The sequence below is a fragment of the Zerene cesonia genome, chromosome 28, assembly GCF_012273895.1.
Source record: "Zerene cesonia ecotype Mississippi chromosome 28, Zerene_cesonia_1.1, whole genome shotgun sequence".
Taxonomy (NCBI): Eukaryota; Metazoa; Arthropoda; class Insecta; order Lepidoptera; family Pieridae; genus Zerene; species Zerene cesonia.
In genome coordinates, this window is record NC_052129.1 from 5876022 (window position 1) to 5902238 (window position 26217).

General features: G+C 35.5%; 1 protein-coding gene across 1 annotated transcript in view; it reads right to left on the reverse strand.

Moving 5' to 3' along the window:
* Positions 1-26217, reverse strand: part of LOC119837710 (plasma membrane calcium-transporting ATPase 3) — an 82400-nt gene that overhangs the window by 17378 nt on the left and 38805 nt on the right. The window contains exons 4-8 of the mRNA XM_038363441.1: positions 7439-7639; positions 6861-6869; positions 3009-3129; positions 2368-2610; positions 1790-1841 (exon numbers count right to left, since the gene is read on the reverse strand). Of these exons, the coding sequence (XP_038219369.1) occupies positions 1790-1841; positions 2368-2610; positions 3009-3129; positions 6861-6869; positions 7439-7639 (626 nt within the window). The remainder of the gene's footprint in view (positions 1-1789; positions 1842-2367; positions 2611-3008; positions 3130-6860; positions 6870-7438; positions 7640-26217) is intronic.

Below are 26217 nucleotides of genomic sequence, written 5' to 3' on the forward strand. Positions count from 1 at the left end.
AAGCCTTCCAAAAGACCGGGTGCTTTCCTTCTGGAGGTACCCGAGTATTATGGAGAGATACACATAATAATAATAACATCAAATGAAATTTATTATATTATGAAACTTGTTAGCCCGAACATTGTTGGCGATAAGGATATCATAATATTTCATAATGAAAATAATGTTACAGTGTACAGTTCAGCCGTTTCGAAAAGTTTTTTACGTATGTCATAGTCGGCAATGGACTAGTGGGTCGCCCGATGGTAAGCGTTACCACCGCCCATAAACGTTTGCAGAGGGCTGTAATCGACCTCTACAAGTGGATTACCGATTTTAAATTGGAAAATTATAAAGAAAGTATTGACGAGAAATAAAGGAAAGGACTAGGGTAGGGTAAGGAAAAGGATAGTGGCCTCCGATCAGTACATTGATAAACGAATAGTCTATAACAAAAGTCTGTTTTTTTTATGTCATAGCGGGCAGCTGAGCTGGTGGTTCGCCTGATGGTAAGCGATCACCACCGCCCAAAAACATTCGCAAAGGTAGTACCTCTGTGAATGCGCTGCCCGCTTTTATGGGGTAAGGGAAAAGGAAAGGATGAACGACTGGAAAGAAAGAATGGACTGGGACGGGTGGGGAAAAGGAAACGGGCCTCCGGCTCCCCCAGTCACCGTACGAAACACAGTGGCATGCCACTATTTCACGCCGGTTTTCTGTGGGGGTGTGGTACTTCCCCGGTGCGAGCTGGCCCAATTCGTGCCGAAGCGTGCTCGACTCCCAGTTTAATATACTTAATAATATGTATGTGTGTCTGTGCATGTTTTAACTTAAAAAGTTATGAGATTTTTTTCGGTGTACAGCTGAATTGATCACCACACCACATTTTTTGAAGTCGGTTACGAAGACAAACGTAGTTAACATATTAGCGTTCACGATTACGAAACAGAATTTAAAATGGCATAGATTTACGTTACATAACTCGATATCTATCGACACAATTAGTGATTTTGATAAAAAATACTGCATTCCGTTATCACATAATCATTCTCGACTCTTATCAAATATATCTTCAATCTAAAGACGCGGGAGTGCGTCACCGTTGATAATTTGTTGATTTTATTGTGTTAACAATAGATAAACAATACATCGAGTTATTTATCGTAGATATGTACTAGCTTTCGCAATTTTGAATTATGTACGTTGTATAATGTATATTTTTAAATGAATTATTATTGAGAGATGAGTAAATTTCAATCCCGAAGGATTTATAAGAGTGAATGTGCATGTGTGTACTTTCTTTATAAATTTATGCAAAAAAAATAGACGCAAATTTACATCTTGCTTGACCGACGTTCTTAAAAAACGAAGGAGTTTCATCGTTCGGCTGTATTTTATTTTTTGCTATTCTTACTCCACAACTAAAAAGGGTATTCGATCAATTGGCGCATTCTTATTGCGTTTGATAAGAAACTGTTCTAATTCCGTCCCATTTTGGAAGTTGTGAAATGAATTATTGTATAGTTGGTTAATTTGATTGAGTATTACATAATCGATGAATTAATACAGCTGGGGTTGGTTGAAAAAAAAAAGATTACAATAGAATTTATTTCATAATTTGAAAGTCAGTTATGCGGTCAATTTTATATTGACCATATATTAAGTTAAAACGAATATCGGAATGTTTAAACATTCGGGTGAATTCAGAATGAACACCTATAAACTTTGAAAGTAGAAGAACTACAAACTAGATAGTCATCAACATTTTTAGAATTTTCCTATCAAAACTAACATTAATTGAGGAGCTTACATTTTCAACTTGTTGGTCTTTTTTCAGAGTGAAGTTGTGCTTATAGAGGAAACTTTATTAAAAAACGGGTCGTTCATATACTATACGTATATACAAAAGCTATTAATAGAAAATATAGGTAAATTGAGGTCACAGTGTTTACTCGCGGAGATAAGTCACGGCGACACGCTCGTCGTGTTAGCTGCAGGTTGTTTGTATCGAGTATTAGCTTCTCTATTGACTAATGAACTACACTGAAATGCATGTGCTTTTATTATAAAGGTGCGGGTAAGAGCGTTGGGGTGTACATGGGTGTAGGTATAGTGATGAGTTGCTACCTACCGGCTGTACTCCTGCTGAAGGCTGATAGGTATGGACGGAGAATGTGAAAATGTACACAGTACTTTAAGACTTTAAAGCTGTACAAATTTTAGTGTGGGAAAGTGATGGACAATATACCTCTATCTTTTTCCCACATTGGAATGAGCATTGCTCTAAGACGTTACGGTAACCCCGAGGGCGTAAAACCAATGTAATGCTAAGTATCGAAAATGTTAGTTAAGAAGAATCTTGTGTGTGAAAGTCCAGGATGAAGTGACGCGGGTGTAGGTGCAGCGAGGGTGTGTGTGGTGTGGGTGTACAGTGCACGCGCGGCGGGTGTGCGGGCGGGGCTCACCTTGAGGTCGTTGCTCTGCAGCAGCACGCCGTCGGCGGGCAGCAGGTCGCCGTACTTGATCTGGCAGATGTCGCCGACGACGATGTCGCTGATCGGTATCTGCTTCACCTCGCCGCCGCGGATCACCGCGAACTTGTGTTCGCCCTCTATCCGCGACTGCAGCCCTCTGCAATGAGGCACACGGCGCATCTCAATACCACATTGTCTTACAACATAACTATTTTATAATTGTAACTTGAATCTATATTATTGCATAAAATTTATTATTTATAAAGATAAAGATTTTACACATCATTTACAATGGTGGCTTAGACCTAGACCAAAAATATCGTAACACCTTATTTCGAACTATACACAAACGAATTAAACATTTTAATTTAAATTAAAAGTAATGTGTAAAATTGGAAATTTAATATCGCACACTTACAAGAATAGTAATTGGCTTAAACTATTTGTAGCGCCCAAGTTTTCAACATAGTATGACAATCATCAAGATAAAGAAGAAAAAAAAACTTTTCTAAATTCTACAACCGGTAATTGTAAGAATTTGATAAAACGACTTACCGAAATTGCCTCTCTTTCGTGTAATCATTGAACGCTGTAACTATGACGACAACTATAACAGATATTAAGATGGCTAGACCCTCGATCCACTGGTAATGGCCCTCTTCTTCATCAATGTGCCCTGCAATTATACGTAGATAAGTGACTCGTTCCGTGGTAACATATGACAAACACACGTATAATCTATAGTGCTCTGTGATATATGCTGCAACCATACAGACCAACAAATCATAGAATTCTTTGATATTGGCTCTGTGTGGACGTGGCATAAGTGGTTTGTGAAAAACACTTTCGAGTTTCCTTAATACTTAATAATGTCTACTTTTAACACACTCAATACAAGCTAATACACCAATAAGATACCGAAATAAAACTTAATGTTCGTCGGTCGTTTACTTCCAATTGATTACTATTAGTAATCGCATATTAATGCTTGTAATGAATGAAGCGATTATGCTTTATTTCAGTATCACTATATTCAATAACATTTAGAGGATCTATAACTATGGTATTACGGGACGTGCCGCAGGAATTACACGGTGTCCGTAGAAGGAAAAGTGCTAATAGTTAAAAACAAAATTAGACAATTACAATTTTTTATCACGATTTCATTGTTATCCCAAAATATATATAAATATGTTTAGATTTTTACCTTGAAAAAAGAATAATACTCTAATATTTAAATATACTCAATAAATGATTAAAAGCAAACTAAATACAACATTTCCACAACAGCAGGACAATATCAAGGCCCATAATTAACAAAGGAGGTCACAATTTAATATTTCGTAAAACCTTCCCTTCGCGTGATCCCGCGTCGTGCGGGGCGGAGGTAATTTACGATTTGAAATAACACGTTTTTGACTTAAGTATACAGTGTATTTATAATATATAAGGAAATAAAGCGTTGTGTTTTAAAAATTTCCAATTTTCTTACTTAAAAATGGATTCTATCGACTATTGAAACTGTAGGTATATTCACGTGCTGTAAAGGCTTCCAAATTTGCGAAATTTGTAATGTGTTCGAAGCTTAGTTTGTCCACAAATTTCTTCAAAACTATTAATATTACTTAGCCCATATTCATTACTAACATCAACATTTTTTTTTACAGATATATACAAAACAATGTATGAAATAGGTTCAACTTTATTCCAACGTGTTTAAAATATACAGTCTAGAGCCTCTTTAGATTCTAGATAGCTCAGGGAAATGTAGCATCTGCCCGGCAATTAAACAGGAAATCGCGAGTGATATCCCAATTTAGATTATTATTAGATTATAACGGAGGCCTCAAAATTATCCGTGTGTTTATCAGAATTCAGAATCAAATTAGCCCTCTGGGAAATCTTTATAATGCGCTCTGATAAGCGGTTTAATTAAGTACAAAACCATTATACTACTCTAGATATATGGATTTCAGTTCTTAGATTATTACGAACATAAGAGGCGACTGTGTGCACACTTTACTTTGATGACAGTTATATAAATTAATTAAATACATAATTGAAATGTATGTTTTAACTTTGTATTCCTTCGATAGTCTACAAATATATTATTGTAAAGACATGGGAATCCAGTCCATCTCTTACAAGTCTCTAACTCTTGTGCCACCATGGAAACAATATATAAAGTTGCAAACTACTTCTTTCTGCTATCTCATAAGACGACACATGTGCCCGGGGCTTAGGGTGCAGTTACATGACTTTATTGTCAGGCGGGGGCTTTCTGTATTCCCTCCCTTATTACAACTGCGCTTAATTTAATTACAGACATGTTAGGGGAAAATATTTATGGATATAATGTTTTGGGACATAAATGTTCTCTTTAGAGAGAAAAAATAAGGATAATTAGTGATAATCAAAAATGTTGGAGAAGGCAAAATATTGACGGAGGTTTTAGAGATTTTAACTTTAAACATACTTCGAGATTATTACCTACATGGCTACCTAAAAATACAATACTTGTATCGTATAGATATTGAAAAATATCTGGAACAGTTCACGGGAATCACGTTAAACGAATGTTTAAATATAAACCGTGGGATGCAATCGGAACAATAGCACGGATCATTGGTCACGTACCCGCTCACCGCAGTCTGAACCAGCTGATTTATCGTAACGTGCGCAGTGGTTGTGCGATACACCAATACGATAATGAAATAACAACCTAGATTTTTTCGTATTGTATCTAGAAAGAACCTCAGGAAAGATATCTTGAGGAAGATCCTAATTAAAAACATAAAAGTTTAATTACTTTCATCCGTTTGAGTATTGCTCCAAATAAATGACAGTTTATAACGTGATTTAGCACGAAAACATCCGTCCCTACAGCCTATATCACGTAAGTAGCTTTAGAAACAACTGAGATATGGTTAGTTACATGAGGCAAGAATTAACGGATAGGAATCGCGATTAATTCAACGTTATTTGAACTCGAGCTACGAATACTTTACAACGTAATGTCGTCACCAGCAGATGTCTGCTTCAGTGTTTATACTTCATGAATAACATTCTCGGAAATGCGAATGTTAGAAAGCGCTGAGAATGTAACAATATTCAACGGAAAAATGTGACATACATGCGCGTACGATTTATAAAATTAATAACGAGCAATGCGGGAATAGATTTATAACGAAGGATGGGTAATAGAAAGGAAAGTGGACTTTTTAAGAATGTTGTCATCAGGTTTATATAAGAGAAATAAAAAATAAATTAATAAAATAGAATGATATGTCAAAAAATATCTTAAATAGAGAAGGCGTTGGAAGGATTGATATAAAAGCCTTGACGCAGTCTTATGTAAAAACTATTTAATTTATGCGATTAAGTTACGAGTTAAGGAGTATGATAAAATCATACAGTATTAAACTGTTTCGTGTAAGTCTAGTTAATTAATTTAAAAGGAAACGATAATAATGAAGTAAGTAGTTTTAGGTTTAAAGAGTTTAGAGGAAAATTATCAATAAGTAATTTGAAGGAAAGTTAAAGATAAGCGACATTTAATTTGTAACTATACATCTAATTGAAATAGATGACCTAAAAATGTAACTGTAAAATATAAAAACCTATAGACGGCAATATCTCAAACCTCATTTATTACAATTTAAATACCGCTTTCTCCAACTACACGTGCTGTACAATTCGCACTTAGGATGGCATTAAAACATATCCCCTCTGTATAACCAAAGATAAAACAATAGTAAAAATATAAGAATACATACAGATATATAAGTGAATGCCATTATAAGTGTATCGAACCCGAGCACCTAGCGCCCACACACCACACAATAGACGATAAGAAAACTATCAGTATAAGCACTAACATTGAAACAGCGTACACCGAGCATGGGAGTTTCTAAATCAACCTTTGGTCACGTGTGAAAAACTATTAAAATCATAACACAACAACTGAAAATAGAGAAATCTAAAAAACACTTTATATCTTACTTCATAAATAAGACATTGAATTCAGTGAATGTCAACCGACGAAATTACTAAGACGAATTTTCCGTGGACGCCATTGTGAAGTTCTATTTGAAGTATGAGCAAACATAGTAACGGAGAAAGCGCAAAAATAACTTTTAAATACAACAGTTTGTTGAATCTATATTTAACATTGAAATGCTAAGATTAGAAATTGTGAGTAAAATAACAAGACGTTTCAGTTGATTCAACGGAATGATAATGAATAATTGTATAATTGAGAACTTTTAGGCCGTTCACAGAGTAATGATTTTATGACAATTTTTCCTCGAGGCTAAGCAGAGTTTATTTATTAACTCCCATGCTAAATATACTGTTAGGGATCCGGGTGGTGCGGGATGGCAAAACCAATTCACATTGACATCTTACCAATACTGTCTAATGATTCCATAGACATAAAAGAGAACACAGATATTATTCATTTGTTAGATATATAGCACTACAGGAACAATGTCTAATTTCAAATTACAATTTGGGGTTTAATCGAGTATTGTTATCTTGACAAGTTTTCAACGAAATGTGAGACTATAAATACTCAGAACATCGGTTTATGCCTTGATGTAAGTTATGTAATTATAATACAATACAAACTTTATAAACTTTAAGAATCTTTTGTCTAGATCAAAATTGCTAAGAGTTTCTACTTGACTGAAATGATAACTACTTTCAACAATCACCTAACAATAACATCATATTCTTATTCATATATCAGTTGACTCAGAGTTCTTTATTGAACAAAAAGTTTGCCATTATCAAAAATAGATTATAAGATGATCGATTAAGTATATATAAACAATATTTAAAACCAGCTGTAAAACATTTACATCTTAAGTTACAAGATTATACGCAAGGCAAATGCAACTTCTTGTTAGTATCTTTATGGTTCAAAATTAAATAAGTTTAGCATACTCATAGTACATAGCAACAATAGGGTTGTCAAAACTCACCAACATCACTTTCGTCTTCGGACGGTTTGTAGAAACTCAGACCCAAGGAGACAACCGCGGCAACCTCGAGGATTATCAGCGTGACGTCCTGCAGCGCCTCCCAGACCAGGGTGAGGAAGGTCTTGGGTGGCTTCGGCGGGATCAAATTGGAACCGAACACTTCCCGCCTGTGCTGCATGTCAGCTTTCGAACCGCTAAGACCTGGAACAAGAAAAACGTACACTTTAGCATATATATGCTATAAAGTGGGCTTTCTGAAGCTTTGGTCCAATTAACCATGATAGTAATAATGTCTAAAACATGTAACGCACTAACGACATGGTAGTCAATAAACAATCTTTTTATTACTATGATAATAAAAAATTTCAGCCCTAGTAATTGGCCTAATAGTGAAAGCATCAAAACAATTACACAAGGCCTGAATAATATCAATCATTCGTTTGAAAATATCATGGATATTTAAATGCAAACGACACATGTATAGTATATTTTAATGTGCGAGCAATAAAATCCAAATTGGATTGTAGGCTGCAATCATGAAACATCAAAGCGGCGTCGGCACATCAAAAGAAGTTAAAGGTGGGCGACTGATCGGGCCGTAATGTACTGGTTTACTTGGGTAACTACATCTAGTATTGGTTCGCAGGCTTAACACAATAAACGTTTGTTTTGTTTATTTGAATAAGATTCGTGTTATTATTCATACTTATGCAAAAATTCGAGGATATTTGGCCAGTGAATTACATAGATTATTATTAAAAACGTCTAAAGTATGTTTTTAAAGGTTAAGAACCCATTAGAGAGTCATCTGCACTTATTAATATAAAAGAATGTGACGCTCTTTGTTCGTCTTTATTCTGTATGTACGTTATTATACTGAGCAAATATAGAAAGCAACAGATTACATACAAAACCGAAAACACCAAACTCATAGCAAACATTCGATCGTCATAGTATAGCAAAAATACCATCGTGGTTCGGAAAGAAGTTTCCACAGCGACTAAATATAATCTATCCATATACTATATACTATATACTATATATATATTATATTATAACACGTCTTGATTTACGTGTTCATCTTAACATTAATTTCATAACATGTGTTCGTACAACATGCCTTTACTGGTACGTGTATCGATCCAAGATTCAATGGCATTTTACGAGTATCGATTTATATTTACTCTTCCGTTTCGGCCGAGTGTACACTCGGACACTTGTTGTGTTACCGACGCTGGATGCGGCAACTTGAGTCATATTATTCAACATTCAACATTCAAACAGTGTAAATCATAATATTTTATATGAACGTAACATTTTAGCGCGTTGGCGAGAAAGTGATTTTTAAATAACATTTTAAGATAGATCAAGACAGAAAAAGTTTGATCACGAAGCGGGATTCGAACCCGCGATTCTTGTCTGACCGTAGCAACGCCTAGCCTCTCGGCCAACTGTGATCCCGCCACAGTAAACGAATTTCTTCTACTCTTTCGATTTTATGTGCCTAAGAGGCAACCCACGCCATCTATTGAGGTGATTAAGATTAAAATTTCTATTCTTTCAAAATTTCTCACTTATAAAGCATTTCAATGCTATAAAAATGAAAATTAAATAGATCAAGACAGTTTAATTGGGAATTTTGTATGATATGTGCTTTTATTATTGTACAAGTCAGGTTACAAAAAAAGCAACCAAAAAACGATAGAAAACTAGTCCATACTGTGTCCGTATACGTATTGTGTTGCATAAATATTTGACGTACAGGAGCCGACTCGCAAACAAAGTTATCGCGCGTCGCCTTCCGAGCGCTGATCGATCGCTCGCACAACTCGCCTTATAAACAATTCAGAGTTACACTTTGTTGTGACTGAAATAGATTTATATTAGTTCGCTATCAAACACTGCGTTAACGACTCGCCGGATACTAAAATATTGTTTTTTATAAAAACAAAAAAAAATCTCCGAAACGTACATACGAAAAACATTTTTGAATGAAACCGGGATAGATGGGTTTACGTACATGTTTTTACGTGAGTTTCCAGTTACCTGGATGCTAGCCGGGCAGTGCGTTACCTGCGTTAATCTTCTTTGAATAAATAATTAGTGATTCAAGATTTCGTTATGTGTTACGTGGATTAACACCGTGAGACGTGCGCTTTTTACTCAAAATTACGTTAATGGTGATGTTTCAGATACAATGTTTATATTAAAGTTTACTGGATACAACTTTTATTCTTCGTTAAACGCGTCTTTGCACATATGGGATAGATATCGAAAGTAATATGAAAACTAAAATGGAGTTCAAGGATTGAATATGTGACATTCGTATATTTATACTTTCTGTTCGCCCCGGCTTCGCCCGTAGAGACCTATAACACGTACTCAGGTATAGATATATTTGAGTACAGATTACTTACAACTGTAGGATTTACGTCATCATAATAATTATTTCTACCTACTCTGGGTATTACACACCACGTTACTCACGGTCATTAAATATCAGAACACCTCATAAACTCATCCAGTTCATTAACGATTTTTTAATAAGCGAACACTCTGTACGAGAATTTGTCCGAAGACGTTATAGGCGATAAATGAACGGTTGTAAAACGTTTAGTAGGATACGATCACATTTTTATAATAAACAGGTAACTTTCGAAAACAATGGAAGTTTCCTGCATTGCATTTTACATAACATTTTAGACCGATACAGTATGAATATTTTCATTACAGTTAACTGCTATGATACCACACGCGGTAAACATTATTCAGAGCCACTTACACGTTTTTTATCCAACACCATCTTGTAATTAACAGTTCTATTTATAGAATATAATAGGTGCTTACGTGAAAATGTCAATTTCTTTGAATGTGTAAACACATTCATAGCGATATGTTTAATTAATTGTGTTAATAGTTCGGCGGGACATCGGCCATTAGCGCTGATGTCTGCTGCAGGAGTTTCATAGAATTGCAGTTTTTTTTACAATTCTATTTGTAAAAGTAATTTTAACTTTCTGCTTTTTATCCTATCCTATTAATATTATAAATGCGAAAGTTTATAACGATGTGTGTGTGTTAGTTGCTCTTTCACACAAAAACTACTGAACCGGTTGCAATGAAATTTGGTACGTAGACAGCTGGACAACTGGAATAACATATAGACAACTTTTTATCCCGATATTCATATGGGATACGGATTTACGCGGGTGAAACCGCTGAGCGAAGCTAGTTATATTATAAATGCGAAAGTTTGTATGTTTTTGTTCATGGTCCATTTGAACGAGAAAATTGTTCAATCGAATTAACCAATATTAGGTAGAATTAATGTTGAATTCAATGAGTAACCTAATTTAATCGGTAGCTATGATATGAGGTGTAATTTAACCCTTTAAATTGTTACATTGCTTCTTTCTATAGCGTACTTTGATACATAGCGAACCATTTTATCATGTTAATAATACGTTATTATGATATTTTCTCCACAATTACTTGAGAACTGGGAGTGAGGTGGAATGTCAAGAATATGATAAAATAAAATGCAACGTCTCCACTCTCACGAGTACGGAACAGGAAGACGTCGCTTTATTGCAAACATAAAAAATCATAAAGTGCGCTGTGAATACTTCAAACAATATTTACATTATAATATGAGTAAAATGCATATTAAAAACCTGTTTCGCGATGTTTGAGATCTTCAAAACTGCGTAAGGGAATCTGAAATTTTTATTTGATATAATAAAAAGCTAAAGATTTGGGTTTTGTCGTTTGAACGCGCTAATCTCAGGAACTACTGAAGCGATTTGAAAAATTCCTTCATCGTTGCATCTGTAGGTACGTGATCCCTGAGCTATACGCTCTATAATATATCAAAGTCGGCTTTGTATAATCAAGCATAACTTCAAAACGGTAGTTATGAAATAAACAAATGACAAGAATAAAATAAAAATCATTCAGTGGTGCGAAGTTGGCGAAACCAGCTAGTATACGTACTCCTTGTAGTTTCAATATAACTTCTAAACTACTTATCATAAGTTCACGGATCGGGTATCGTTGGAAGTGTCTGAGTGACGTCACATTCTCTTCAGTATGGCGCCATTTAAATCTCATAATTTTACATTTTGTGAGAGAACTAAGCCTAACGAGCGGTCACCATCATTTTAACAAATAGAGTTCAGTCTTCCCAAGAGGGGTGGTTGGTGATGTAACATCTGCTTCACTGATCGATTCTCTTTGTGGACAACTGGGTGATCAACCTTGTGTCCTGCCAGACCGAGACATTTTAATTATGCGAGTCTCCACCGGTTCTCGAACCCAGGACCTTTCGCTTCTATGTTTACGCGTTAACTACTGTACCAAGGAGGCGGTCTTAAGTACAAAATTATATTTAGAAAAGCTATTTAAATACGTTTGTATGATATATTAGATTATTGTGCCATACCTAACAGTCAGTTTTACCTCAAGCAAACACCTTTCATACAAACTTTGGATTTTTATTTTGGACACACATTTTATGAATTTGTTTGTTTGAACGTGTCGGTCTGTATAAACGTCGGACAGATGTTATTATATTTACGCGAGTTCAATTGAAATGTCATTTCTTTACCTGCCTCGAACGAGGTTACAACAACTGCGCATAACCATATGCGGTTGTTTATTTACATTTAAAGTATAACAAACAAACAAACATACTAAATTTAGACCGCGACCGAATAGCGCTTTTGCACTTAACTAAAAATAAACAAACAATAACGTCAGTTGCTTTTCGTTTTTATTACATTTACTGCCTTGAAATAATAAAAACTTTAACAATCACCAGTTACAATCGAATTACTTAATTGTTTGATATAAGTTAACAAAACTATTTATAATAATGTTTTATTAGATTAGTTCAATGTGACGGTGTTGATGAAACGTCTGCGTGGAGTAGCCCCGTATACCGACTAATTAACTAACAACAATAATTAACTATCTAAATATCCGGTGGTAAATGTTAGTACTATGTTATGACGATTCAAAATTGTACTCCAATAAAAAGTTTAATTGGATAAATAAATGTTTGAATTTGAGTTTTTCTAACAGTTGTGTATTTTATTTTCATCGATCAAGGAACAAATTCAGATATTCTATTTCGTCACTACACAAAAATGTAATAATTTTATTTCAATGATTTAAAAAGAATACAGTATTGGTATTAAAACATTTGGTCATGGTGATGTAGATGAAACAACTAAAAGGATCTAATCTAATCTAATTTGCTCAAACCCCGTACATCAGATCCACCATTTCAACAAAGATGGTCACCTACTTGACCATAAAGCAAAGCCAAGTAATGAAGCACATGTGTTCATCTGTCCTACACCTCACTCCACTCAAACACACAATTATCTCTGACGCACGGAAACGTGAACGAGTGAAGTAACCTAAATATTAACAATAGCAATTAATGATGCAGAGTGCAGACGCGGAAGGCCGTCTTCTGTTACAGGACGTTGGTATGACACACGGGGTGAGTCACCAGCGCAGGCGCATGTTTCAGTAATGCAAGATACACACGAGTTTATATTGAGATCATTGTAATTACTTATCTGATAGGATTATTTAGGTGACTTGTACTTTGTTATGCTTAAACTTCTTATAAATTAAACAAGTGCAGTTACAAATCGTATATAACCGTATGGCGCATGAATCGTTATGTAAACGTAAATAAGTGGACGAGTATAAAGTTGCGCATTGTTCGACTATTTTTAATGTCAGCGAGGTATGTTGAATTCAAAGCGATACTGACAAAAAAGGGACCCAATCCGTTGCAGAAGTGTACGCTGAACCTAAATGAACTGAAACTGAATCGGTCGATGCAAACCTCAACGATACCAATATAACACCATCCACATCCAAACCGATACCGGCCTTAACGCTCCATGATAACGCTGATATTCCCTTAACAGAGAGCAAGATTGCGGAAGAAGTGTAACCAAATATATCAACCAATGCAGATGTACCGCGGTTACGAGAAATGAGATTTATACTCGGAAATTAGATATCGGGTATATATTTGTCACTGTACCGCAGAGTGTTCAATTATTCCTGGTCTACTGTTATCTGTTAACAGTGGATATGTTTCAGGTTTCAATGAAAATTTAGAGGCGTAGCTTAAATGCAGGGGAGCGGAGTAAACATTTAAAATAAATTATGTACATTATTTTTATTTATTGCATGTATTGTGTATAAATTATTTGACTATTCGACAAAATTATCGAAAATACATTGTATTAAAGCATAAATTATTACGAGTCTATGAACAACTGATGACTGTACACAGTTTGTACTTTAAAAATAAGGAACTGAGTCATTAATTTGTATAAAATCAAGTAAAAAACCGGCGCTTTAATTGTGTTGTGTTCATTGTAAGTTTTTACATCATTAAAATTCTGCTGACTAGGAGATCACGAGCCAATTACTGCCGAGGTGAAATTGCACACAGCAGTCTAAGTTGGAATTCAAAACACGAAGCACTCAAGTGGATCTCGGGAGGTATATAAACTGTAGCAAATCCAGAGGGAACATACGCGAATGCCAGGGCTGCCGATAGTCGACTGGAAATTACACACAGCGAACTGTAGACGGAATTTAAATTGTCACTTAGATTTACTGAAGTCGACGTTTATTTGTGTTCCAACTAATTCAATTAAACTTTATAATCTACAGGTAATATAATATGTATAATGTACTCAGAATGAGGAAAACCATTATTAAAGCGTACGTAATGATATGTGGTAATAATGAAATAGCAGGGTAGCGGCAACCCTAGCACGGTAGGCTATATGAGAAGGGTTACGAAACTAAATTGCTTTCGAGGCCCGTTGTTACCGATGAAAGACCGCCGGTTAAATAAAACAAACGAGCTGGATTGTTTCAGTGTGCCCTATAAATGCCAGTCCATGAATCAACGGCAAAAACTATTGTGTTTTTCAATGTTACTACTGAAATAGCTCGCTTTAGATTATAAAACTGCGGATAACACCGTTCGAGAGGTTTTATTACGAAACCTATATATATATATATATATCTCGAGATAATAAAAACTGTAATAGCCCCTACATGAGTGCACGAGTTCAGAAAAGTGAAATATTTTTGCTTATATTGACTCATATTGCGAGTACAGCCATATTGCAAAAGTTGCTGAGAGATGTTCGAATAAGAAATGTTTTTATTACGATCTAAATGGAACAAACATACGATGATGAAACTTCCATAGAAAACATGATATATTAACAATTTTGGACGATGTTAACGTCCGCATACGTACATACAAAACATAGAGACAAAACGTCGAGTCTAAATATAGTTGAACTCGAAAATAAACACGATGGGACCATCACGTTTGGACTGTTTTCACGTGACGCAGCTCAAATAATAATTGTAATTAATATTATTTAACTTGTAGACGCGGCGGTCCATACGTCTGGAGGACTCCACGTCACATGGCCAATTGACGACTGTTCGGCGTCAATAAGCGTGACGTCACTGGCGAAATTGGTACATCTCCCGTCAACATCGTAAGACATAGATAATCCAGTGATATTGATTAATAATAATAAAATCTATGTTAAGATCATTGCTGCCAAACATTTTACCTTTATATTTAACTTGGAATAAAATAAACATCATTAATGTTTCCTTTACAATTCCACCGAATCTGCTAATATTATAAACGCGTTGCTCTTTCACGCAAAAATAGCGTTGGTACAGAGATAGATTATTAGTCTGGATACTTTTTATTCTGGTACCACGCGAGTGAAGACGCGGGTTACAGGTAGCAAATAATAAATCTACTCATTCACTCTTTTGTAATGTACGGAAACTATGCAATTTTGTTTTATCATAATTTTATTTGATATTACATAATTGTCGACTATGAATTTGTTTTTTGAATTAAAATTCTATAAGTCGACCTAGAACTGCTGAATGGTTCCAGCGTTGTGTTGCTTAGTTCTGTATAGTTTATTGAGACCGCAATGACACCTTTGTCGTCACATGACCAAACCTCAAACATTCTTATTCAAAAGAACAACTGGGATGTTTGGCACCACTCCTATAGTGAATGATAGATAGCCACAATCTATTAGTAATACGTATTCGATACAAGTATAGTTAGTAACAGAAACGTGGAGTACAAAACATTAATCGATGTAGACTTGTGCGCTCGTGCCAACTTCAAGGAGACCAGTGCGGGAGACCCGCCTCGCGCCCCTTCACGCTGGCTAACTATTCAACGAAGCGACAGCCGATGAACCGCCGGAGGTCCATCTCGCTGGTTACTTACTGGCAGCGGCGGCTGCCAAAGGGCACCTAGAACATAGAAGGTACCCCAGCGTAGATGGTGGAACCGGTTTGGCAACGTTACACGTTTGAATTTTCGTCGTCTTTGTGCTCGTTCGTTGTAATTATGTATGATATAAAATTATGTCATTAGACGTGCGATTGACGAATATAGATCTGCCGAAATAGATTGTAATAACAATGATACATCAGAAGTGATACTCGTGATATCGGGTCACGTGGTTTGTACGTACAAGATCACAGCTAGTCGTCAATAGGTCGTACGATGCCAATATTTTGAGGGTAAGATATTAATGCTTTCCAAATTATTGCAACAACACGTGATAAACGAAATAACGGAGCCCAATATTTTGTTTTATTATTCGCTGAACAAAGCAGGACGCTACATCAATTCACATATAAAGAATACCTATTGAAATAAAATCTTTTCTAATAAACAGTTTTTACGTTTTAAAGTCTTTTAAAGTACAATTTATTATAAAGAGATTAGTGTGGATAAACAGATACGTCTCAGTTAAGATACTACATGCAATGATATAAAACAATAAAATCTATTTAAAGGCAGATTCCTAGTATGATAGTGATAACAAACATCTACATTCTGCCCATCTGTTATGTTCCAGTGTGGAATAAATCATGGCAGTTGTAAATGAATAATTGTTACAACTAATAACAAAATGGCGCCAACGTATATGGCGGAAAGTGTTCGAGTGTCTTTTATTAGTATTGTTATGTAACGAGAGGAAAATGTACATTAGCCTAACAGTGCAAACACGAGTGCCACAGTTATGGAAACAATCAGCTAATTGCTTATTGCAGCCGAATGTAACACAACACTAAATGTTATTGCTCTATTTTCACTATAACGTTATTATTAGTACGTTGTTGATCATTCACTCAGCTGACCGATATTTGGAATATTTTTTGAAAGACGCTGTCAAACAGGTCGACTGCGACTGCGCTACGCGCTGCATAGGGTCGATTTGAAATCATAATTACGTCTGCCGAGTCATATTCGAATAGCGATAATTGTACCGAAATAAAACTGGATCTGAGTTTCGCAGCTGCAATCAACGGACGCGCCACAGTGCACTTTTATGTCATCCTTTTTTGGGAGTGTTAAATTTCCACGGCCCATCCATTCATACTGTAAATAATCCACCACAGAGTGGCTTAGTTAGTCAACTAGGAGTAGTTACTCCAGGAGAAGACACAAACAAAGATATTAAGAAAAAGAGAGTAGCATTTAAATACATAATAATGAATACAGGTATATAAAATATACATATTATTCAATAACGAAGTCGAAAGGATTGTATCACACGTTATTTCGTAAATAATACGTGAATAATCTGATAATAGTAATTGTAATGGGGTGGGTATCATTCAACGCGCGCTGTTCATGATTTTCCGACAGTGACCTCGCGATAGCTTTCGATAACGTGAGCGCCGTGTTTCGGACGCTCCCGACCTATTTCAGTCCGCCGGCCAACAGAGCTACGTTTTAAAACAATGAACTGAGTGCGCAAGAACAGGAAAGGTATATCGTCAACACGCAAGTTCGAGTGGGACGGAAGCTCCGGGCGGGCGTCACGCAGGCAGATCACATAGTACCCGCTGTGAGCTATTTCTGCCCGTCGCAAAACATGTCTCGGAATTCGGTTCTATGTGTCTGGGAACATCAGAAATCATGTGACTAATGATCTTTAAAGTTAAAACCGTACATATTAACGCATGCCACCGGGCTCGTTACAATTTTGTGGAAAAACTCGCTGCAATATTGACGAGGGCGGAATTCATAATTGTTGTTGTTTGCAATTTGTATTCCAGTAAAAACAATGACGCGAGGCCGCTCGGGCCTACTGCCTTGGAATGACATCATAACGTTATGTAACTTACGCGAATACGACAGGTGACTGCCAAAATTGATGAAATAAATCAATCAGTTTGTCATCACTACATTCCTCCGTTACTCCACCTCAGACTGATACGTGGTGAGGGTACGTAGGTGCAAAGTGAGGCAATGCCATTTGAAATTTACAATGTCCAGGTAGCCAATATCTGGAATTCGGGGCGTACAATTTATTGGACAGCTATGTACTCCTAACAATAGATTGTGTAGCCGTAGCGTTTAGTTTACTGAGGCAACCGCATTAACCTGTAAGTTCTGTAAATAATATGATGTAGCACCTCAATAACGGGCTCGGGTAACGTATGTTGAGAACATTTTGGTTATTTGTTTTAGACGTACATGGGCGCGCGGCCCGTTCGTCTTCGCTTGCCTCGAGATGCTTTCACATCGACTGCTTTACAAAATTTTCACGATACTTTTTGTTCCATACTTTATACACATATAATCCAACAGTGTCGTAAACCATGTCTTTTCTTACTAGTATAGTCTTATTTACGAAAAAAAAAAAGAAAAATTTATCAACGAAAAAGTGATACAAATACAGAAATATTGTGAAAATCACTCAAATTTATGTTAACGAAATTTAAGAAATCGAGTTAACAAAACAATCTGACAGAACAGTTTTCGACCCAGTAAACTTTTATGAACACTCGAATGGTCCGAAAATAATTCGAAAGGGTACTTTATCCAATACAACGTCACTTCATAATTTTAATATCATCGAGGAAATAAAACGAGGAAGATATAATTTCATTATCATCGAGATGTTTATAAAATACTCGCTAAATATAAACGTCCTTGTCATAAAGCAGTTCTTTTATAGATAAAGATCACGGATGGAATGATAAAAATCAAAAATAATAAAGTTGCTACTCGATCATGATTTATTACTTATCGATTTAAAACTCGGGTTACTATATCAATGCTCTAATCAAAAACACATTTTGAATCTTATCAGAATATAAAAATATATGTAAGAATTGTTTATTTAGACCTTTTGATAGCAGTCTTCCAAAGTATGGTTTTAATCATTTTTGATCTGATATTAATCTTACATAATCAGAGAGAATTCTGTATTCATTAAAGAAATTGTGTCTTCACCCATATCACTGATCAAACTCTAGCGCATCCGGTCAATATGAGAGGTGGTCGAGTTTTATTTTAATCTCAATATTAATATAGGCGGCAGAAATACCTGCGAGTGTTCAATCATAACCCGCACGTACCTGGTTTGTTTCTATTGCACACGGTGTAGGTACTTCACGTCACCTCTCATCACACATCACACTTTTGTGTGTGAATAATCAAACTGGATATTGTTTTAGCTCAATTTATTGCCTTAGAAACAATTCTAGGCACATGTCGTAAAGTTTCATCGTTTCATTTGTTTCTTGGATTAAGAAACGTTGTAATTTCAAGCTCTGGCTATATCTTATAACAAAGTTAACTAACTTTAATTCAATTCTCATTCGTTCAATGTTGTTATAAGTCCTAATTGGTCGTATATATTTCATGTCCCTATTTAAAAGTAAAATTTCTTTCGGAAAACTTTCAATTTTTTTTATGTAGATTCATAAAATTAAAATTTAAGTTATACGTTTAAGTTATACGACGAACAAACCAAAAAGTTTGTTTGTAACCATTGTTTCGCGATACAATTACAATTCGCTAAAGCAACAATTAATTTATACTCGTAACTGTATTTCATGTGAAACTACAAGCAATTAAGCACTCGAATGGAAACAGCACTTTGAAAGTCAATTCGAAAAATACACAAAGGTGGCGACGCAATAAAAAACCAAGTAGAGATGTACAGAACGTATAAGTCCATTTGATTTGTGTATTCAACTGCGGCAGATGGAAAGGTTTCAGATTTTTTAAATATTTTCACAAAGCCCTGACGCGACGCCCTTCCAGTGCAGTCGGCGTTTGTAACGAATTTTTTTCCATTTCATCGATTTTACTTTTTACTACTTTTTAAATCCTCGATTCAGGATAACTGTTCTTTTATGTGTTACCGCTTTGTTTCATGTACGTGTCGTTTATATATTTTGTTTGAAAAATATCTATAAATATCCTTACATGCCAATCAGTCTTAAACATCAATCAGTAAGATCATAAAATATTTAAAAAAGCAAAAATTATTTGGTAGAAAGTTGTGAACGTCAAATGAACTTCCGGAACGGTTAAAATTTTGAAAATTCATCGAGTTCCCGTAAAATTATGCTCGGCGAAAGAAAATTCAAAGTTTACATTCGAAATACTAAGAAACGCGACCGCCCCATCTTCGCAGAAGAGACGGGGCGAGGAAAACTTTTCTTATAGCATTGACTCGCAGCCGTTAGACGGAAATGACATCTATTTCTAGGTCGGGGGGAGAGAGGTGACGTCATAGCACTGGGAGGGCGGGAAAGAGGCCACGATGCCGGCGCCTCTAGCAACGTGTCATTTGTTACGTTTATATTTAAGTATTTATCTTAACAAGGCGATTTTATCTGCGGCCTTGTCATTTTGTATTATAGTCAGCTTGCTTATTTGATAACAATGTTAATTAGCCCGTAACAAATAACATACGAAACCTTAAATAAGATACCGTATAACACGTTCGAGGTTAGGTTTTAATTTATATGAAAGTTAATGCTGCTATTTATTTTACATCTTTTACTTATCTGACAGAGTAAAAAACACAAACAGTGAACATGTTTGATATAGCGTTAAGCAAATAGAGATTACAAATGTGAATACAGCAATTTGGAGGTGAAATAACTACATAATTACCTACTTTAGACCAAACAATAGATGTGAGTCTACAAACTTCCAACTAAACGATCGAACATTGCCAATAAGCAATCATTTTATAACGAACTAACGTTAAATTAAGGGCTCTTTATGCAAAAGCGCGGCTAGTTTAACATACGGCTGAAGAGGAATCAGTGGAGTCGACATCTCCTGATAATGCAATTGAAAAACATTGGATATCAGCGTTCAACCAGAGCAGATAGCGTGAAATTGAATTTCTCATCGCAGCATTGTCTGTCGCGTTATATAACCCTTGCTCTGATGGTCTTCACAAGTATAAAGGATTTAAAAGTATAGCTCTAGAAAAAACATATGAAATTTCGATCCTTGAACAGTGCGTTAACTGTCTTGTGACTAGTTTTCTTACGTACAAATTCTAAATCACGTCACTTTTTTTACTAGGAGCCACTAAGTTAGACAATTTAAGGATATTGAATTGAAATACGTTTTAAAATCAAACAAACTATGAAATTTTCAAATTCAAACAACTCCTCTCGTAGTATCGTTTCATAAAACCAATTCAGACGTTTAAATAAAGACAGATTGCCGCTAATTAGCACTTGATAATTACTGACGTAATCCGGAGACAATCGATTGACTCATCGGTGACGCAGTGCGCGCTTTTTGCATTTCCTCCATTCGCATCGGCGACATTTGGTGATGTCATTGTATTCTCAAGGATGATGACATCACATCCATTATATTTCTCAACGGTGATGGACGAGTCCGCTTAGTTGCTGCTAGTCATGACATAGCACCATTCGTATCTACTCGAGCATTGGTGAAGTGAAGTAAGTGTGCCAATGTCATGTTCCACGTAGCCTCCACTGGCCATCACTCAAACACATTTTGGTGTTAGCATACAGTTTGTTATATACTTACTCAATCTTTTAAATCAGATGCAATTCAAGTAGACAGTCATAAAATTGTAAAATATATGTAGGTTAGCGACGAAATGAGCTAATGAGTGGCCAAGTTTAGTTCAAACAAGTGGAGCGAACATAAAATTCATTACATAAGTAACAATTGAACAACCTTGATACTCGGATGATAAACGATAATACTTAAACGAAACATGCGGTATTGAAAATCAAGATTATTACACGTACAACACTGAAATATGGAAGCCGTACGCTGTTATAGGATTATCGGGTGCACCTCTGTTGCACATAGTAACGTAAACCAATTTAGGAAACAAAACACGTAATACAAATTAGTAAAATGTAGGTCGATGTAAAGCCAATGTCTATTTGAAAATTACTTAAAATTTATGGAAACGCTTCCTTCAATCCCAATACTTGGTTTAGTTCTGAAAATAATAATTTTTAAGCATTTGAGACCACTGCAATTGATTTCATTAGGAGCCATGCTGATATATCATACGAACTTTGATTCTCAGACGTTTGAGTGTACTTACATAATTTTAAACGTATTAAAACTCCATTCACGCGCTCAATATTAAATTAGCTGTCATAGTGTCAATACTCTATCCTAAAAGCTTTCAGATACTAATCAATATCCCATCACAGCTGCGAGATTGTCAAAGCGGATTTACTTACTATAATTTCATGTCACAGTTACATGTCTCCGATAAACAATTATTGTATTTTAAGCCTACTGAAGACCTTGCGAAAGGATGGGTCAAGATATAAGAGTGATAATATTTTTTTTTGTTCAAAAAAATCATCTAGTCTCGGTAACGGTTTTGAACCTACAAGCACCAGGAAAATTAGGTTATATTGTAATGGTTTAATTTTAATTACAATATAAAAACAATATGTTTATTAAATCGAAGCAGCTGAATATATATCGTACCGTATCATAATAATTATAATATATAATTACATATATTGTGATAGATCCGTACAATTATTATTCTAAGCTCAGAAGCACTTATTAGGAAACTTTAAACTTGGAAGTTATTTAAGTAGACTGTACGGGAATACGTAATTAGCCTTCATCGAAGTTGGTAAATGTTTGATTTCACGTAAGCATATTTGTATACACCTTTTGGTGTTCGCAAGAAAATCAATAAAAAGCAACGCTCTATTACGTATGTTCATATATGAGATATTTACTATGGAGCAGGACATCAACGATTATTAAATATGAATAAGTGTGTTTGTATGTCTCTTAATCACCATAGAAGTCCTAAACCCAATTAAATTTAAATTGATTTGATCATTTCGTCACATACGGATAGATGGCCAGAGATTATAAACTGCTTACTACTAGATGCAATACTAAACTAGTCTAGATTGAACTATTTACTCACATATAATTTCCAATAGAAAACTAATCATAAAATACTACTATACATATGACAAACTAATTATATAATTGTAATGAGTTCTTGTAATGCTAGCATATTATTAGTGACCGACCATTGTCACAACTTTAGAGACGACTCGCCGAAAAAGTTGCGCCGTCTCCGCTGGCTCCCATATTCTGGTTTTAATTCTTGTTTTTACTAAATTTGGAGCGAAATCTCCGCAGCGCTGCGGAAACATTTTGTCCCCAAAACAATTAGATTTTAAAACTCTGCTCGGCACTTGAGTTTCACCACTTCGTACTATCTGCGTGCATATTATAGTGCGGTGCTTTTTAAATTTTATTATGTTGCTAGCTAGGTTTGTGAAGCTAGCGATAAAGATTGGAATTGAAAATAAACTGTCCGTTGATATTGATATATAATAAATTGTGATTTCACATAAATATAATGTGTGTGTCAATTTTGACGTCTTTTCATTCGAATCGCGAGCAAAGTCGCGTGCTGAAGCTGGTGCAATAAAAACGTGAAAATAAGCAGTAGGTATAGTGTAGGGAAAGTCCCTGTTTGCGGCCGCCTGTCATCCGCAAAGCGAATGAGCACGAACGTATTGATCGCGCTTCACCAATCAGCAGTTGATATCCATCGCATGGGATTAGAGATAAAAATAGGTTAATTATTACTTTGGCTGTGTGTTCAGCTAAGAAAATCTGCTTGAATGGCATTTGGTAGCATTTTACAACCTCGATTCTATAAAACGAACACCGCTGTATTATTAGTGTGATATAGTTGGTTTGTTTGTTTTATTTCTAAGCGAATGATAGTCTAATTGAAATTGTCAACAGTAGGTAGGTAATGTACATGGGAATCTCTCTATGTTATATTTTTTACGAAGTATTAGATTTTTTCATGCGTATTTGAAGATTGTTCCATGAGCATTAGCAAAAAAGGAATGTCATTAGTTTCCCTACAGCACTCTCATAGATATATATGTAGGCCGGATATACGGACAGATTGACATTATCGCGTAGCTGTCACGGCGAATATGTCGCGATTGCCGCGATAATCCCATACGGGTTGTTTGTGACGTGAACAACCCTCGGCCCGAGCTTGTACAGTCAGCAGCGACAACCGACGCTAATTATTATTTATTGCCTTCATTTTTCAATAGATTTTTGTGTCACTTGTGCGTTATCAGTAGTTATTGCAAATGATTTTTTCTTTATTTTCAATAAAACTAAATTAAACAAGTTTGTTTACTTTTACATGTGAATCTAAGAAATTGTTAGGCCCCAAAAAAGTCTAGCTTAGTGTTAAAAATGTAGCAATCGATAGTCTATTCCCGTACAAATTTATAAATAGGCCGTCTTAAATAACTAAATCGATAGGAAGTCAAAGCGAATGATCAAACGGTGGATGTTCGGATATCGCTTTGATGCGTATAGATGAATGAACATTTAACAATGAGATGGTTGAATTTGATAGCTGGGTTTTGGGCTCGCGTGAAAATTCGATCAGCCATTCAGTTGTATCGATCTTCGCGGGTTCAATGAACTGCATTCGGCCGTACGAAATCTCATTTGAACGGAAAGTAGGTGGGGACTTCTACTATGTTACCACCTACATAGGTAGGTGGTAACATAGTAGTAGGCACTAAAGTCGCGCCTGTGACGGCTGTTTTCTTAACGATTGATTTTTTCGTTTATTTTTTAGTAGAATTACTACCTCAATACATCGCAATGAACTGACTTTAAGAATTATAGACAACATTATTATAGTCTTTGAGTTTTGAATCCAGTAATAAAAACATTATTATCCGAAAACTATAAAAATGTTCACCGACGGAATATCAATAACTCAACACATTAAGGCTACGTGTACACTGGGAGCAATCAATAATTTATTTAATTTTCCCTTCGCTTCGCACTAAATACGTGTCGTAAAGCGCGGTTCGCGATTGTAACAACCACAGAGTTACGACAGTCATGAAAATCGCTACTAAAACCGTTATTATGTTTCATTACTATTATTGTTGCTAGATTCAGACGGATTATCCATACAACTATTATAACCGATACGATACGATACGATGTCTCGTAGCAAATAATTGGCTGGAGCAATTTAACAATGTACAATTCAATTGTATAGTTAATGTATCTGTAATTTCGACTACTTATATCTACGATCCCTAGAAATCTTTCATTGAATCCCTGAAATATCGAAGATCTCATACCTAAAATTGTAGGTCAAGAGATTTAAGTGTTGTATTATATATATGGTCAGTGTGTGCCCAGTATTAGCACAATATTCTCTCGAAAAACTAAACGAAAGTTCACTTATAGCTAGAACTATATTTGTATACGAGTCAGAGGATATTTGCGTAGTCACTAATTACTTTTTGATGAGACGCGCAAAGACATATCTGTGACAGTAACGCTTGCTGTTTTAATAAAACTCCCTATTTTCGTGAGTAATTAACGATAGCCATCTCCTCGTATTGTCCGCATCAAATGGAATCCGAACCAGTGAATTCTGAAGAACAGCAGCGATAACTTTGTCCGTTTCGCTTTATTAATCCGGAGATTGGTGTTCGTGTGAGAATATGGAAATTCGGATATTTTGAGCTTACGTGAAATTTATTCTTTAAATGCTATTATTTGATTCATTCAAATAATATCTTTTAAATATAAGCAAATGGACAATGCTGAAGAACTGCACAGTATGGTGCCGGCTTCTCCTTTTTATTATCGGGCGACTCGACGTCGGGCTGGTCTCCACCCTTATGTGATCGACATACCACCTATACGCACTAAGCGATTCGCTTCATTTCTCATGCGCACCAGTAGGGAATGGAACAATCTTCCGGCTTTCGTTTTTCCTAGTAATTATAATTTAGATTTATTCAAAGGGAATGTGAATAGGCATTTATTGGGTAAGCGTGCTCCATCCTAATCTTCATCCTAATCAGGCGAAGCGATGGTCAAATGCTTGCCTAATCTTAAAAAAAAAAATATGGACATACATGCAAAAATTTACGGAAGTTACTTACAATGTATATATGTAATATATATAGCATTGCTTTCACCAAATGTAGAATTTAATTACATACAATAGCAAAATAGTTTCTAGATTATTTCAGAGTCAGGTACACCGTCGAACTATTTCGTATGTAGCATGTGCTCTCACCTAATTTCCCGGTATCGTAGCGATCGCGTTCGATCAAACTTCGCGTATAATGTAGGTCAAGTTTGCAGCTCAGCCATGACGCAGACAATTTGACTGATGCGATTTCAGCTATTTGAAACGTGAATTCAGACCGATAAAAGCTATTGAAATAATTATTTCCTAATTACTTCAATGGAATAAAATGAAAATAACTCGTCCATTACTCATTGCCTAGTCTACTTACAATACATTGTAAAGAAAGCAGTAAAACATAGTTCTATGGATAGTATG